Source organism: Corvus moneduloides, chromosome 16 (genome assembly GCF_009650955.1).
Source record: "Corvus moneduloides isolate bCorMon1 chromosome 16, bCorMon1.pri, whole genome shotgun sequence".
In the NCBI taxonomy this organism is placed as follows: domain Eukaryota; kingdom Metazoa; phylum Chordata; class Aves; order Passeriformes; family Corvidae; genus Corvus; species Corvus moneduloides.
In genome coordinates, this window is record NC_045491.1 from 17,549,827 (window position 1) to 17,567,602 (window position 17,776).

Here is a 17,776-nt window from a genome sequence, read left to right on the forward strand (position 1 = left end):
CAGGAGGTATCACAGGGATTCTGAAATCATGAGAAAGTATGGGCTGCCCTGTGAAGCAGTGCTTCTTATGATGCTCAAGTTTAACATTGTATTAACTGAGACGAGTCAAATTTTGACTGTGTAACTGTGCTTCGAAGTGACATTACCTGTTCAGGTAATTCAGGTAATTCAAATCTGAATGCCATTACACAGCCCAATGAAACTGATTTGCTGTCTAATTAAGCTGCTCCAGCAAATATATGTGCCAGGTTTAGCAAAAACTGACCCCCTTCTGATGTGTAGCTAATCTTAACACAGCTTCATTGCTGTATTTAAGTCAAATTCTAATTTTTATGTACACAATCTCCGAAAGAATTTCGTAGGAAGCTGCAGTAGTTAAGTAGTGAAATGGCTTTTTTGGGACAAAACTTTATCTCCATAAAAAAAGAAGAAAAAATAGATTCTTGGTGGCAAATACTCTGACTTCAGCAGAAAGGATATTGTGCTGTCTGAAACAAAACATGGTATTTTAGTTAACTCTTAATTCAGCTTTATTGAAAACAAGAATTTGGGGGGTATAATTTATTCTTCGTCTGGATGCTTAAAATACTTGTAATGCCTTTCCTGTTGTTGTCCAGATGCAGTCGGACTTCTTCCTGCCAAAGCCCAGGAAGTTACGGAACAGGCACTTGCGGAAGCCACTGGTTGTACAGGTCAGAGCAAAGTCTAAATGCCTGTTTTGCTCCCTGAGTTTCAGTAAGGCTGTAGTGATTTGCACATAACAAAAAAAAAATGCTATTTCCTTCATGCATCCACTGGAAATGTGAAGCTGAAATTATGAAGGATGAAACACTTCAGTCTCTGGGGTAACTAGCCATGATACATTCCCTGTATGAAGAATGTCAACAACAGCAGAAGTCCAGTGCTTAAGGTAGTTTCGAAAAATAAAAAAGCCTCTGGAAGAGGCTTCTGGAACCTGGAAGCGGGTTCTGCTACCTGGGCCTTTGGCACTGAGGCATAGGCAGTGTGTTCCTGTGCTGCCCTGTGCTGGCAGTGTTGGAGCTGGCAGCCCTCTTAACAACAAAATCTTGCTTTAGATCCTTTTCCTGCTTCCTGTTCAGTAGTGACTGTTAAACTGCAGTGGATATAAGCCTCTGTAGTGAAATAAGCCGTAACACACTTTGAAAGAACAATGACTCCTGGGAAAAAATGGAGCTTGGGAAGAGATGTATGTAAGAGGTGGCCTGTTGTGGTGTTTTGGTGACAAACAGGCATTACCCTCCTTCAGACTGCTCTCATAACCCAGGGAAAGGCACATGCCACCAGAGGCAGGTGAGAAAAAAGAAATCTGAAACCTAAATAATAGTAACCTACTGGGGAAAACAAAGTTCTCAAGTGTCAATATACCTTTTTTACTTCTTCTGTTTTATATGAGAGTAGGACACACAGAAATTACCTTTGGACTATTTTTTGATCCTGAGATCTTCAGATCTGGGAAATTCCATGTGTTTTAAGAGCTCCCAAGTACACACAGCTATCTCGCTCATCCACACTTGCTGAATTTTAAGGGCAGATCAGTTTGTACACAGACTAAGTCCCATCCTTAAGATCACTGCTGTAATTCTGAGAGAGATTTGAAAATCACTGCAAGTATAATCGGAGAGGTATATAGTTCTAATCAGCATTTCTCTGGGAATTTTCCATGTGGAAATACTTTCTTTTAGTAGTTTACAGAGAAAACACATCATTCCTTTCTGTAGCTTTTTTCTCAAGAGCACACTGATCTCATTGCTGTGTCTGGTGCATGATAGTAATACCACAGAAGTACTCTGCTTATTCTGGAAGGTCTTGTGAACTCCTGCAACTTATACAATGAGTGTTACCCTCTGTCTGTGTTTAAATCTGTTCTGGTTTATTGTTTCTCTCGCATAGAGAACACTGCTCCCCAGGCCGTCTGGAAATCCGTCCCAGCATGTCTGTTCCTTTTCTATTTTATCCAATTCATCCATTACAGGTGAGTAGCACTTCTATAAACTAAAAAGTGTCCCTTAAAACTGCATAAAGAAGTAATTTCTAAAAAGAAGAAAATACCCTTTCAAAATTACAGTGTCACCAGCCTGTGAGATGATGGGATTGCTCTCCTGGATCACTGTTAAGCAAGTCGTGCTTGTGATAAAAATTTTTTCTTCAGTTTCCCAAGATTGAAAGCAGGGAAGAGTAAGGAGTTCCCAATAGGGAGACAAAATTTGGAATAAAATACTTAGATAGGAATTTTTGTTCTGTAGGGTATAACTTGTCTAGATTTTATATTGGACTTTCCCTAGTACCTGGAATACAGTCCAAATTTTATACAGCATAAGCAATCCACTGCCCATATGTCCTTTTCTGCTGGTACACCCTTGAGTACAGTGGTAGTACAGGTGATCCCCCATCAAAGCCAGCATGAGACCTGGAGGGTTGTCTTCACTGACAGTATGAGAGCAGCTCCAATAGCACAGCAGCACTTGATGTTGTTTGTCTGTGGCAAGGCACTGCTTAGCTCACATCACTATTTTAGCTCTATTCCATCATCTCCACTGCTTGCATTCTGCAGCTTGCTGCCACTTGGAATTTATTTGCTTCCATTCAACTGTGTTGTGTTCTGCTTTCAAGGCATTAGATTTCATTTGCCTGAAAGGTATAAATTCTTCCCCCCAGGGAGAGGTTCATTTCGGCCAGTCCAGTCCTCACTGACTAAAGCTGCTGTTTCTCGTCCAATTGTGCCCAAAGGTCTTCCAACACAGGCCACCAACCATCTGTCTAGTAAGTCATTCTGAATTCTACAATAAAAGCCATGCTGGTGTCCTCCAGGCAGATACTGTCCTGCAACAGAGAGTGGGTTCCATAATTAGAACAATTAATGAGGTGTAAACAGTGACTGCATTTACGTTTTACCTAGAGGATTCTTTTGCAATGAGAAGACATTCAGATGTTTGAAGTGGATTTTAAAAGATCTGGATGAGGTTGACCCTTGCAACAACTTAGGTTTTTTACATTGAGTCTACATGGCTGCCAGAGACAAGATATCAAAATAAGGCTCTATTGTTTGTAGAGCTCCTCTAGTAACCCATAGGAAGTTTCTAGAAATTGCATAATGAAATACTTACCAATTGGGAGGACAAAAAAGAAAAAAAATAGAAGGAAAGGAGGGGAGGGGAGCTGGGATGTTTCTCAACTATTTTGATATACTTGGTAACAGGCTGGAACAGGGCAGAAAAGTTAAACATTTTAGCTGAAAGCAGCATACCCTCGGTGCAGAGAAGCAGCTCACCCAGATGATCAGATCATTACCATTGCTGCTTTTTCATGTGGGTTGTGTTCTGACTCTGGGTAAGTTTAAAAAAATCATCTTTTGGAGAATCAAAACAAAATGAAGAAGCTTGTAATATGTTTCTTGGTTTTTTGTTTCACACAAGGCGCTATCGACTTGGCAGCTAAAAGTGCTGGCATTATCCCTGGTAGCCCCATGCCTGTCCTGGATGCCGATGGTTTGCCAGGTGTGTCACCATTGTCACCAGATGCAGTGCCCACAGTGGTGACAGGGCAGGAGCCAGCAGTCGCGCATCAGAACGGAGGCTCCATCGCGACTGTGGAGGTCAGAGGCTCTTAAATGAGCTTTTTTCAAGTGCTTAACTGTCTTGGTCTTTGATCGTATAAAAAACCTGTATTATGATGACTCCTCAGCAAGCTTTCTCCTGGGGCTTGCTGTTAGACGCTGCTGTCTTGGCAGACCTAGTCCGTGTTGTGTAGTGTATATTTGGGGTTGAGGGATCAATTCATCATCTTCTTGAATGAATTTCCATCCGGTAAAATGGCTTGCAGTTGATAGTGTTGAAATCTGGCTTGAAAAGAAATCATGGCATTTCAGAAATTCAGGAGAGGATCTGGGATTGTATTTGGAATGGAAACTGTAATTTCTCCTTGCTTATTCTTTCACTGAGACCCAGATACGTGTTAGTCCATTTCAGTCAATGTCATGTTTTCAGGGAGTTAATGGACAATTGTACTAGTTTGAAAACAAACCAGTGGGAGGCACCAAGTCAGAATAACAATTTAATGGGGAAATTAAAGAAAAGGAAAAGAATAAAAGGAAACACTGGTTCAAAGTGACAGAGTCAGGATACAACCTGACACCTTGTTAGTCAGCGTGGTGGTAGCAGTCCGATAAGATGGGGGCTGCAGTCCTCCTGAAGTGGTGGATGTGGTTCTGTTGAAGCAGTGATCCTGTAGAAGGGGCTGCTGTTCCTTGGAAGGTCCAGAGGTGGCTATGTAGCTCCTGTCCTCTGGGAATCCAGTGGAAAGCCTGTCTGTGGTTTCAGAATCTCAGATTATATCCAGGATGGAATGTTTGGTTCCTCCCTCTGGGTGGAGCATCTCACAATGGGATGATGAGTCATGAGGCCAAGTGTTGATGGGCTCATTAACAGAAGATAGTCCAGAGGGAGGAGGCAAGGAAACACTGCCCCATCTGGTTTCAACAGCTCATGAGGATGGTAATAGAATACACTGCAACCCAGGACATTATCCACCCCTTATTCTATTACCATCTACATCATCCCAAATCAATACCTTCCTTAAACTCTACACAGACACACACATATATATATACAGTGAAACCCTACACACAGTTCTCACTTAAGATTAGGTCTCCTTGTGGTACACAATGGGTTTCCCCATCTTTCTGCATTACCCACCAAGTGTAACCAGGTCCTTGAGCAAAGACAATCCCATGGATGGGTTTGCCTTTGCCTGAGATGGGATTAATCCAAACAGTCTTTCCTAAAATACCTCTCAGGTGTACCACAGGGACTCTATCTCCATCCACTGTGTGCAAGGGTTCAGACTTGGCGGGACCAGCTCGACTGATGGGACCCTCGGGTATTGACCATCCAGGTGGCCTTTGCTAAGTTCACTTCCCAATTTTTGAAGGTCCCCCCACCAAGTGCCTTCAGGGTGGTTTTAAGTAGTCCATTGCAGTGTTCAACTTTCCCAGCAGCTGGTGCATGATAAGGAGTTCTCTGGCCCAGGTGTTGATGAGGCTGTTCTTAAAATGAGTCCCGTTGTCTGACTCGATCCTCTCAAGGGTGCCGTGTCTCCACAGGACTTGCTTTTCCAGGCCCAGGATGGTGTTCCAGGCTGTAGCATGAGGCACAGGGTAGGTCTCCAGCCATCCAGTGGTTGCTTCAACCATGGTCAACACGTAGTGCTTGCCTTGGTGGGTTTGGGGAAGGGTGATGTAGTCAATTTGCCAGGCTTCCCCATACCTGTACTTTGACCATCGTCCACCGTACCACAGAGGCTTCACCTGCTTGGCCTGTTTGATTGCAGCACAGGTCTCACAACTGTGGATGACCTGTGAGATGCTGCCCATGGTAAGGTCCACCCCTTGGTCACGGGCCCATTGGTATGTTGCATCTCTCCCCTGATGACCAGAGGCATCATGGGCCCAACGAGCTAGGAATAATTCTCCCTTGTGCTGCCAGTCCAGATCCACCTGAGATACTTTCACCTTGGCAGCTCGGTCCACCTGCTCGTTGTTGTGATGCTCTTCATTAGCCCGACTCTTGGGTACGTGCGCATCCACGTGTCGAACCTTCACGGTCAGCTTCTCTACTCGGGCGGCGATGTCCTGCCAAATCTCAGTGGCCCAGATGGGTTTCCCTCTGCGCTGCCAGTTGGCCTTTCTCCAGCGAACCAGCCATCCCCACACAGCATGAGCTGCCATCCACGAGTTGGTGTAGAGATAGAGCCTCGGCCACTTCTCTCGTTCAGCAATATCCAAAGCCAGCTGGGTGGCTTTAAGCTCTGCAACCTGACTCGATCCACCTTGTCCCTCGGTAGCTTGTGCAACTCGGTGTATGGGACTCCATACTACGGCTTTCCACTTCCAGCTAGCGCCAATAATTTGGCAGGAACCATCAGTGGAGAGGGCATAATGTCTTTCACTCTCCGGTAGCTTGTTATATGGTGGGGCTTCCTCAGCACAAGTCACTTGCTCTTCCTCTTTTTCAGAAGATAATCCAAAAGTCTCATCTTCTAGCCAGTTTGTTATAATTTCCAGAATCCCAGGGCGATTCGGGTTTCCAATACGGGCACGCTGCGTGATGAGGGCGATCCATTTACTCCATGTGGTGTCGGTGGCATGATGCGTGGAAGGAACCTTTCCCTTTAACATCCAACCCAGCACTGGTAGTCGGGGTGCCAGAAGCAGCTGTGCTTCAGTGCCGATTACTTCTGAGGCAGCTTGGACTCCTTCATAAGCTGCCAGGATTTCCTTCTCTGTGGGAGTGTAATTGGCTTCAGACCCTCTGTAGCTTCGGCTCCAGAATCCCAGTGGTCGGCCACGAATCTCCCCAGGCACCTTCTGCCAGAGGCTCCAGGACAGACCATTGGTCCCGGCTGCAGTGTAGAGCACATTCTTCACCTCTGGTCCTGTCCTGACTGGGCCAAGGGCTACAGCGTGAGCGATTTCCTGCTTGATCTGGGTGAAGGCCTGCTGCTGTTCAGGGCCCCAGTGGAAATCGTTCTTCTTGCGGGTAACCAGGTAGAGAGGGCTCACGATCTGGCTGTACTCGGGAATGTGCATCCTCCAGAAACCTATGGTGCCTAGGAAAGCTTGTGTTTCCTTCTTGTTGGTTGGTGGAGACATTGCTGTGATCTTATTGATGACCTCAGTGGGAATCTGATGCCATCCATCTTGCCACTTTACTCGCAGGAACTGGATCTCTTGGGCAGGTCCCTTGACTTTGCTCCTTTTTCCCTCCTCAAGCAGATGTTGCACCACAGCAGGTAGTGTTTTGTTTCTAAGCATGGTGTACACAATGCTAGCCATAGAGAAAAAAGAGAATAGAACTGACAAGAAGATTATACCATCCTAAACATCCAGAGGGAATGCAATATTTTCAAAAACTGCTGTGCCTGGCCTGAAAGGCTGGAAGAAACCACTCTACTCTTCCCACCAGGGGCTGGGTGCGATTGTTGAGGAGATCCCAGACATAGGAGCCCAGAGTAGGACAGCCAAACAAAATTGAGTATATATTCCGAATGGTATTCATCGCCTCGCAGTTATTATGCTATAGGCATAATAAACCAATTCTCATACCATTCCCTGGTTTTAACAGGAGCAATACAACAGGCAGGCAGTTCCCCAGGTGAGGAAAAATATATAGAGCAAGATACAGTGTACCCATATAGACAAGCTGAGCACCTGGTGAATAGGTTTCTGTTAATACAAAACTGTAATTCTGACTTTCTCTCAGAGCAAGCCCCACCTTGGGCACCAAAATATGTACTAGTTTGAAAACAAACCAGTGGGAGGCACCAAGTCAGAATAACAGTTTAATGGGGAAATTTAAAAAAAGGCAGAAAACACTGGTTCAAAGTGATAGAGTCAGGATACAACCTGACACCCTGTTAGTCAGCGTGGCGGCAGCAGTCCGATAAGATGGTGGCTGCTCTTCCTCCTGAAGTGGTGGATGTGGTTCTGTCGAAGCAGTGATCCTGTAGAAAGGGGCTGCTCTTCCTTGGAAGGTCCAGTGGTGGCTGTGTAGCTCCTGTCCTCTGAGAATCCAGTGGAAAGGGTGTCTGTGGTGTTGGGAATCTCAGATTATATCCAGGATGGAATGCTTGGTTCCTCCCTCTGGGTGGAGCATCTCACAATGGGATGATGAGTCATGAGGCCAGGTGTTGATGGGCTCATTAACAGAAGATGGTCCAGAGCAAGGAGGCAAGGAAACACTGCCCCACCTGGTTCCAACAGCTCATGAAGATGGTAATAGAATACACTGCAACCCAGGACAACAATTTTGAAGGACTTGAGATGTATGAAGAGCATGGATAGATGGTGATAGGCCCTTATCTCTTCCCTCCTTGGCTGGTCACTCACATGGTTTCTGTTGCGGTTGCAGGGCTCAGGCCCGGGGTGCCGGGTACCGTACATCAGCCTGCCGACCCGGCCCGAGCAGGATGGCTTCCAGGTACAGTGTGTGCTGAAGGAACAGTGCTCTTGGAATGGGTAATGTTCTGTGAAAATACCACTGGTATTGCTAGTTAAAACTCCATATTCCCAGGTAATTGTGCACCACTGGTACTGTCTGGTGGAAATTAAATCCCTAGCATCTGAAGAAATTTAAGGAAATTTAGGAATGCTGGTTAAATATGTGCATGTGCCATTCCCTAAAATCAAGTGAAGCTGACAGTCTGTGACCTGTGAAGAACAAACAGCCTTTACATATCTCTTAATAGAGTGGAGGAGTTTATAAGTGCCCTGCTATATCTATGTGTGTATTTTAGACATCACAAGGAGAGATTTCAGCAGTTCGCAGTCCTGCTGCCTCCATGTCGCTAAAGAAGGAGTATTAATACTTAAAGTGTGATTGTAATGTCAGCATCCTTTCCAGAGACTCACTATTCTTTGTGCTGGATCCAGTAAGACATAGACAGATACTTAAGAGTAACTGTGATGGCACCTAAATTGTAGGGCTGTTGCCATCCTGTCCCCAAAGTCTTTCTCCAGTGGGATCCAGGACCTAGTGTTGGATTCTTAAGCCTCAGAATACAGGCTCTTCTTTTCTTGAGTGGAAGCACTTTCTATGCTCCCTGTGACACCTGCATGTGAGAAAGGTCAAATTAGTTTGATTGGAGAGCATAAAAGAGATTAAGATTTTTTTATGGGACAGATGTTAGGACGTGAACCTATGAGGCACTTATTGTGGTAATGGGGCCTGGGGTTCTGGTTCTTTCTCTTAGGACAGCTGTGTATACACTACATCTGAAAAAATGTTACAGTTCTACGATGAGGTACTGGTAATGACACTCCTTAAAGATCACTTGAATTTTGGGAAATCTGGCTGTAAAAAGTGAATAAATGTGAGTTACCAGTTTAAAATATCTGTATACTCTTCCATCAGTTAAAGGGTTTTTTCCCATACAAAGGCAAATTAATACATATCTATTTGGAACTATCTTGTAGATTTATTAAAATTGTTAATTTTAAGATTATGTTTGTTCTGTTATGTAGGCTGTTTTAAATATTCTTTGGAATGTTACAGATGCATATTTTTTCAGATGATTTGGCAGGATATGGCCTGCAGCATATTTATTTATGCTTACAGGTACTTACCATTAAAATAATACAGATTTATTATATAAATAGTATATTCCCCTAATTTAGGCATATTATCTACTGGATTTTTTTCTCTTAAAAATCTGGTTTTAATCTGATACTCAAGAGCCGAAATGTTGTTTTTTAGTTTTCCAAGTTCTTAATAAATTTATAAACAATTACTTCTGTTTCTTGTAACAGGGCACATCGGTCCTTTCTCTGCCAGAACTGGCCAAGACTTCTCTCCAGAATGGTCTGTCAACTCCTCCACTTCCCTCATCAGAAGCTTCCAGTACTCGGCTCTCTCCTCCCAATGTTTCTGCTCTCTTGGATATTTCCCTTCCTGGACCACCTGAAGATGTGCTTTCCCAAGGGGAACCTGCCACTCAGATCAGTGATTCCATCATTGAAATAGCCATCAGCTCTGGCCAGTACAGTAAGTCTAAGATTAGCTGAAGTCTGCCTATCAACTTAAAAGAAAATCCCTGACATCTTATATGGCAGCAGAAGCTTTTCCAGGAAGCAGTTCTTAGGTTATGAGGTTTTTGTGGGTTTGTTTTTGTTTGCTTTTCTCTAAATATCTGTTGGAAATAAAATTCTTTATTTTATGGCCTTTATTTTCTAGCAAATACGGGGCAGGGGCGTTATTGTTGTTGTTTGGGGTTTTTTTCCTTTCTAAACAAAAATTGGTGCAGTGTCCTGTAACTTTACCACATTGACTGAATTAGTGATCCCCAACATTGGCTTACAGGTGAAGGTGTTTCTCTCTCTCCTGCAAAGCTGAATGGCAGTGACAGCTCCAAAAGTCTTCCATCCCCATCCAGTAGTCCTCAGCAGAACTGGATTGCATCTCCCCCCCACGATCCCCAGTGGTACCCCAATGACTCCACAGACTCCTCCCTCAGCAGCTTGTTCTGTAAGTGTCCAGATGCAGAGAAGTGCAACCAAAAAGTCCTTTCCTGTTAAAAAAACAAAACCAACATTGTTTATCAGAAGTGAATCCTTTGGAAAATTATAAACCCAGAAGAACATTTCTAGAATTATTCCAAATACTTGCTTTCATTTCCACAGTGTTGCCTTGTTTTCTCTCTCTTTACAAGTCTGTTCCTCAAAAGATCCCGTTGCTTAGATTTGGGCCCGTAGCTTGGGACAAATAATTCCTTGGAAGTTCTTTGTAGTCTCTTTGGAGCCTGACTCATCAGTTAGGGTGAGACATTTGGATTGTTGTGCCAAAATGAACAGATGCCTTTGGCTCTGCTCGTGGAAAAATAGACTTCGTTGTGTGCTTGATAAGCACTGTCTCAAAGACATGAGGTCACGCATTGGGTTTGGGTGAGGTTTAGTTGTTGAGAGATTTTTTTTTTAATTAATAATTCATGTAGCCAGTGTAATGAGTCTCCCTGCTCTTAGCAGTGTGGTGATGGTATTCATGCTGGTAACCATAATTTTTAAAAGATGGAAGAAATGGATATCTGTCCTCCATTTTGAATTTCCTTGTCCTCCTCTTTATCCTCCCAATTGAAAACACTCAGTGCAGTGACTTACTGATGTGCCTTTTCTTTGTAGCAAGTTTTATCTCCCCAGAGAAGGGACGAAAAATGTTACCAACTCCAGTTGGGAACACCAGTGGCACCTCCTTACTGGGACCTAGCCTGCTGGATGGAAACTCACGGGACTCCTTTGTGTCGCGGTCCCTGGCAGACGTGGCAGAGGTATGTCAGCAAATTACACTCAGAATCTTCTTCCTCTTGCAGTGCTGGAAGTTACAGTTACTGGGTACTGTCCATCAGACCCTCCTGAGATACTTGGAAGGCAGTGCTTTGACACCTGCACTTCAGCTCAGTAGACAGGGTTACAGTCATAACAGAAAGATGTAAAATTATCTGAGGCTACCTGGCAGCAGAGCTGGTGTGAGAAGCTGCTGTGAACTCCTTCAACCCAGCTGAGGGAGGTTGTATTCACCTGTTGGACATATCTTTGTTTTGACAGAGAGAGATTCAGTCTTTCTGTTTTGTGTGTCCTTCTTTGCAGAGCAAGAACTGAAAGTGCTAAAGATAATAGAAAGGTTAATAGCGATGCAGCTACAATACAGTTGGAGGCCTGGTAGGAAAAAATAAATAGGTCCAGAAGGAAGAAGTAGGAGATGGCTAATACCAAGTCACCTGAGAGGATGGCAGAAGGTCCTGTGCTGCTGAGTTAGTCTCTGTTGGCAGAGCAATCCCTTTGTTCTGAACACTTTTGAAGGAGTAGAATGAAGCTCAGCAGTTTTTAAGGCTGTGACACACTTAAGGACAGAGCGCCCTTTCAGAGAGACAGGAAGAGTGAGCTGCAGGAACATCATGCAGCTTAGTAAGGAAAATGCAAGGTCCTGCCCTAGGAAGGAATGAAGGAATAACCCTACAGCAGTATCAGCTGGGGACTGGCTGTCTGGGAAGCAGCTCTGCTGTACCTGGGTATGGCAATAGACATGAGCCGAGCATGATCCAGGATGGTCTGTGGAACCAAAGGTGACCAACGATGTCATGAGCTGTTTTTAACAGGAGTATGGCCAGGATATTGAACAAAATGATGATTAATGTGCTGTACTCTGTAGAGTAGTAGAGTCTGCCTGCTGTGAGACCATGTCTAGAATATTGTCACCAGTTTTGAGCACCAAATATATAGGAGAGAGGAATTAACCAGAGCAGGTCAGCTGAGGGTCACCAGCAGGATCAGGCGCTGAAGAAAGGATGTGATGTCTAGGCTTGTTCAGCCTAGAAAAGGCTTCAGGGTGGGAGGGACTCTGCTGCCTGCCAGTACCTCCAGTAGGGTCATTGAGAAGAAGTAGCCAAGCTCTTTACAGAATGGTGATGGGCGGTGGGAGAAACAAGCAGAAGCTGAACTGAGAAAGGTTCTGGTATATCTATAGAAAAACTTCACACTGAGGATAGGCAGGCAAGGAAACAGGTTGCCCAGAGATGTTATGCAGTGGCTGTCTTCAGAGCTTTCCAGGGCTCACATCAGTAAAGCTCCGAGTGAGCTGGTCTGTCCTGATAGGTGAACCTGTTTTGAGCAAGCAGTTGAATTAGAGACCTCTTCAGGTCCCTTCCAGTCTCAGTTATCCCACAGTTTACAGTTATTAACTCAGTACAATATCACGTAACTTGTAATTTCTTGGGGACTTGCCCTTATGGAAGGAATGTGTCATTTCTTCATTGCCCTTTGGATTTGGATAAGGAGGTTCTGTACAGACCTTGTAACCAGGAGCTGCACCAAGCTCATGTTGATTTAGTGTGACCTCGGCAGCTTCAGACATGAAACACAGATCCACTTCTGGCATAAATACAAGGATTCTGTTTGCTTGGTGGTGAGAAGCTGTCAAGGTGTGTTCTAATTAAAGGAATATATGATCATTTATTTGCATGGATTTGAAGTGACATTGCAGCCCTCAATATTACCATCTGCCTTAAGAAGAAAATGGGGTAAGCCTCCATGTTAGGCACAGCAGAGCAGTTTTTGTGGCAGAGGTAATATCTTTAGATCATCTACCTGTGCACCTTAATGCTAAATTGGAGCAGGTAAGGCCCATTGAGACTATAGGTAGTAAGGTTTTTTAGCAGCTTCCATTTAGTTGTGGATGAGAAGAGCTGTTCTCTAACTTGGGTCAAGTGAGATAAAGTGTCTCTTTCATATGAGGAGAGGCTGAGGGAGCCAGATTCTTCTCAGGACAAGAGGCTGCAAGCAAAATTTGAAACACATTTAATTCCACCTGAAGACAAGAGATCTATTTTGAGGTAATCAGGCATGGAAACAGGGTACCCAGAGAGTTGTGGAATGTCTGTGCATGGGGCTGATTCAGCACCTGCCCAACAAGGCCCAGGGCAGTCTGTTCTAGCTGACCCTGCTCAAGTGAGATGGTTGCATAAAATGCTCTCAAGATGTCCCTTCCAACCTCAGTAATTCCACGAAATTGCCACTGACATGTATCATCTCTTCTCTCCTTGTCTCTTCCAGGTGGTGGATTCCCAGCTGGCTTGCATGATGAATGAGAACAGCATAGATTACATATCTCGGTTTAATGACCTTGCCCAGGAGCTGTCTATACCTGAGCCGACTCGCAGGGAGATCCTGTTTGATGGAGGAGGTGGTGGTCCCCCGACTGGGGATCTGTCACAGTAAGGGAATGACCAGCAGGCTGGTGCAGACTGTTCAGCTAAGTTGGAGCTTGCGGCGCTGGAACTTGATGAGGGCAGCAGCTGAGGCTGAGTTATCCCTGTCCTGTGTGCTTCTTTCTAACAGAGAAGAATTGGTTTCAAAGGTCTCAAGAAGTACTTGCTAGTCCTGGAATGTGCAATATGCTGGCAACAACAGAACATGGAATAACATTACAGGAGGCAGTGTGTCCCTGCATCAGCAATTTAAGATTGCAGGTTTGTGGGACAGTCCTGGACTTGCACTTTGGAATGGCCTAAGCAAGCAGCTCAAGCAGGGGAAGGGATTGCCACAAGCTCCTGTACACGAATCATTGTTTGCGTAGCGATCAAAATGCCATGCTGTTGGATCCACGTGAAAGTTGTGGAGGATGAAGGGTAGTGGTGGGTAGGGGAACCATTGTGTATCTTGGCACGTCCTAGTTGGCAGTCTTCTTACCATTCAGTCAAACTGAAGTTCTTGCACTCTGTCCAGGGCGCTGCCACTCCCCAATGCTGTGTTCTTAGAGACCACTCTGTTCCTTTGGCTCTTTGACCATTCCAGCGGAGCTCACACCTGCTTGCTTGTTTGGTAGAGGAGCTCTGATCCTCCCTCCTTCCATGCTGCTTGGATCCCCATCTTTTAAACCCCATCACATCACCATCATCATCACCCTGACTGCACTCATACTCTTAACCTTTGAGATTCTTAAGCACATTGCACAGTTCACCCTGTGGGGGAGTGCTTTATTGCTCTCCCTAACAGTTGCTTTTTAGGTCTGGAAACATGGCAAAAGAGCTTACACTAGGAAAGCTGTGTCATAATTAGTCTTGGCTTTGCTGGAAACATGTAAATATTGCCATCTTCACAAAAACTCAGGATTTACCTGGGAGAGGAAACAGGAAAGAATATTGTAATATGTAGGAAAAAATACTAGGTTAATGCTACGGCGGTTGAGATCGGTTTTGTGTCATGAAGAGAAGTGTTAAGTTCTAGCTTAATCCCTTAGTCCTTCCTTACTTCCTCTTTGTTCTGTGAACTCCAGGTGCTCTGTAGTACCTCAGCATCATTCTTCATTACAGTCACTCCCAGGCATGAGTGGGTCTGGCACTCCCTCTCTGAAATCCCTGTGCATTTAATGTTGTGTTTTACTGTAGGAAAAACCCAGATCCTGATTCCAGTGGGTTCAACAGGATATCAAGTTAATTTTGGGGTTGTCTGTCAGTTCTAGCTTTATAACTCAGGAGACTTCTTATTCACTTTCCTTTTTTATTTCCTTTCTTTTCCTGTCCTGAGCAAGAATACCCATGTTGTGCCCCTTTTGTAAGCACTTGGCTGCTTCTCCAGTTAGAGGGTGTCCCTTGGCTGGTTTGAGTAGCTCTGAACTTTTCCCAGGGGCTGCTCCTATATAAACCTCAACTTGGTATTATTAATAAATAAACAAACCTTCTCCATCTGTTAGGCTGTTATCATGGGTTCATTTCCCCACTTGGACTTGGTGGATGTAGTTCTGCTGCCTTTAGCTACTTGTACAAGGTATTTCTTTGACTGGGAGTCTCCTGTAACTTGCTCACAATGCACTGACTCTCTTTGCTGTTTGTCCAGTCCCTTCATGCTGCTTTAGGTCGATGACTTTTAGCTTCTCTGGAGTTGGCCTTGTGTTTTCTGTCATTAGGAGAAAATGGAACAAGTTTTCTGATGGACACAGAGCCTTGTTTGAGAATTCTGACAAAATTGTCAGGAAATCACATAAACCTGGAATAGGAAAAGTTGAAGGCTGTCACAGAAATGAATGCTGGGGCCTGTTTTGTTCTGAGCATTCCCTCTTGGTATGGAGAGGACACCCCTTAATCTCAAGAGTCATTCCCACTAAAACTTTTCATTTTTACTTTGAATTTAGCTGTAATTTGGTTTGGACTTTCCCAGATTGTTCCCTCTTGGTTTTGGGTTCCTCCATTACTAATGCTGATTATTCTACATGCTATGTCTCCAAAAATCCTTCAGATTTGCAGGACAAAAGTAGAAGGTACCTACTATGGCTGTGGGTTACGGAACATGCGGGAGGAAATGTGTTACATTCTAATCAAGTACTGTATGAAAAGAAATCTGAACTCTCATTCTTAAACTTCTAAATATTGCAAGAGTAATGTGAGGGTCTCCAGTGTATTTGTAACTTGACAAACTTTTCATCTTCCCTACTGATGCTGGTAACACAGTGGATATGACACTGGGTTTGGCTCTGAAGTTGCCTTGAAAAAGGGCCAGTGTTGCTGCACCTGCTGCAGAAGTGGAAAGCAGAGCACTTCATCCCAATCCGTGAAGGCTTTTTGCCTGCGATACAAGGAGCTGTCAGCTACCCTGCTTCAGCCCACTCACTTCCCAGAGGGGAAGGACACAATTGCAGAATAAAGGCAGCACAAATGGCTGTTTTTGATGATGCTGTGACATCAGAAAACTTCTAATATGCTGAACCTTTGCAAGTGGGCTTGAACCACCCAGTAATAACAGAGTATAAATGACAGAAATCAGTTCAGCACTCAGAATGTTGGGGTTAGAAATGTGTTTGGCATCAGCCCCTTAAAAGTTGGCATTATGAAGCAGAATTTTATTTCAGAAATCAGTAATGCTTTGCAAACTGCATTTTAAGAATAAAGCCCTTTGAGGATGAGGGAAGAACTTAAGAATAATTAAGATCATTGTGGTAATTCTGAATTGATGCAGTATTTGTTACCCTTACTATGTGAAAGGCCATTTAAACACATCTCTGATTAGACCAGCTCTGGATTTTAGGTGAATGTGCTTTACAATAGTAGTCATCATCAGTTTGTGCCTGAGACTGCTAAGGAGGTGGTGTATACACACACGCACACATATGTGCATGTGCACACGTGCATGGGGGGGTGGGGGGGTTGTAATACTCAAAACTTCTTCAATTTTCATTATTTCAGCAGTAACAAAATCTGTATGAGGGACAATGTCAGGCTAAGCAGACATCCAAGCAAGTGACACTGAAATGCACACAATATCATTTCTGAGGTAGAAATGACTTCGTTAGGTTAGTACCTTCCTGGGGCACTATGAGGTGTTGGAGAGGACTAATGGACACTAACAGCCTCCAGGTCTAGGATTAACTGCTCTAGGCTTTTCCCTCTCAGTGACTTATCTACCATAAGCCAGGTCTGAGTAGTTGACCAGGTAAATGGCAGGAGATTCAGTGTCTCATCACCATGGGCAGAGCAGCACCATAGCCCAAGGCTGGATCCACCCCGGTGTGTGTACACACACTGACAGAGATCTCTGCACGGTGTTGCATCCTGATCACCCACACAATCCATTTTCTCATGTATCACTAAATCTGCTAAGCATAGGAATAGTAATTGTTTTTCATACAGCATTGTTAAGCCTTTTTTTGACACCCTCTATATTTCTAAATTGAATTAAATGGCTTGAATCAAATCTAACCTATAAAGACATCTCATTTACTGACAGGAGATCCCCAGTAGAAATTCAGTTGCATTTTGTTTTCTACACTCAGACTTCAGATGCATTTATAAGGAAAGTACTGCACTTTTTTTTAACCTTTTCAAACCTTTGAATCTGTTAATTTCACAGCAATTTGTAAATGTTAACTAAGTGAAACCTTGGCAAGCACTACGGCAATAAGTTATCATTAATTATTGAAACATGATAACTGCTTTAGAGCTTATGGTTCTGGCAGCAGAATTTAATGCTGTTTCTTTTAATAATAGCTAAGCCATATCATCTAAGGTTTCTGGCTTGTTTGAGATGTGAATTTGTTTTATAGATTATAAATATACCTATATAGTGTATGTATAAAGCAAAATGCCTGTCCTTACTGATTATTTTTTGTACCATACTGTAAATTATATTATTTATTCTTTACCAATTTTGGAAAAAGGTGTTTTGGTTATTTAATATAATATACAAAAGCTGTTAAACTTCCTCTGTTTAAATTTCCAATTCAACTTGTAAAGCTGTTTTTATTCTTGTGCATAAATACATACTAATACTTGGTCTAACTTGCATCCAGTGTGTTCCTTGCTGTTCATGTCCTCTCAGGTTTTTCCATTTAAGCTTTATTTACATGATCATGGCCTCGTGGGGGTGGGGGTTAAAATTTGTCCATAAGGCCAAGCCTTTCAAGGTGATTTGGTTGCAGTGAAAGCAGTTGCCTAACTCCCATTGGCATCTCCCATCCCAGAATTTTGATGATTCTCCCCATGGTCAGAGAAAATTTTGGTAGGGTTGTTTTTGCTTTATAGCTTCCATTCTCAGTAGTGTCTGCTCATGGTGAGTTTTAGAAATGTGTCAAACCAGAAGGCTGGCTATTGTGAATGGCCTGTCTGGGGCTGTGGGCACCAGGAGAAAGAAAGAAAAACAAGAGAACCACCAAAAAAATCCCAACCACCACCAAAAAGAAGGTACGATAAAGATGGTAGTGTATATCTTAGGAGTTTGTGGGGT

General features: G+C 43.7%; 1 protein-coding gene across 3 annotated transcripts in view; it reads left to right on the forward strand.

Annotated features, from left to right (window-relative positions):
• CRAMP1 (cramped chromatin regulator homolog 1) overlaps positions 1-17,337 on the forward strand; it is a 52,944-nt gene extending 35,607 nt beyond the window's left edge. For all 3 annotated transcript variants that reach the window (XM_032125605.1, XM_032125603.1, XM_032125604.1), the window contains exons 13-21: positions 618-692; positions 1,912-1,993; positions 2,677-2,781; positions 3,435-3,613; positions 7,926-7,994; positions 9,323-9,557; positions 9,873-10,037; positions 10,688-10,833; positions 13,115-17,337. In XM_032125605.1, coding sequence (XP_031981496.1) covers positions 618-692; positions 1,912-1,993; positions 2,677-2,781; positions 3,435-3,613; positions 7,926-7,994; positions 9,323-9,557; positions 9,873-10,037; positions 10,688-10,833; positions 13,115-13,279 — 1,221 coding nt within the window. In that variant the 3' untranslated portion in view covers positions 13,280-17,337. The remainder of the gene's footprint in view (positions 1-617; positions 693-1,911; positions 1,994-2,676; positions 2,782-3,434; positions 3,614-7,925; positions 7,995-9,322; positions 9,558-9,872; positions 10,038-10,687; positions 10,834-13,114) is intronic.
• Positions 17,338-17,776: the final 439 nt, after the last annotated feature.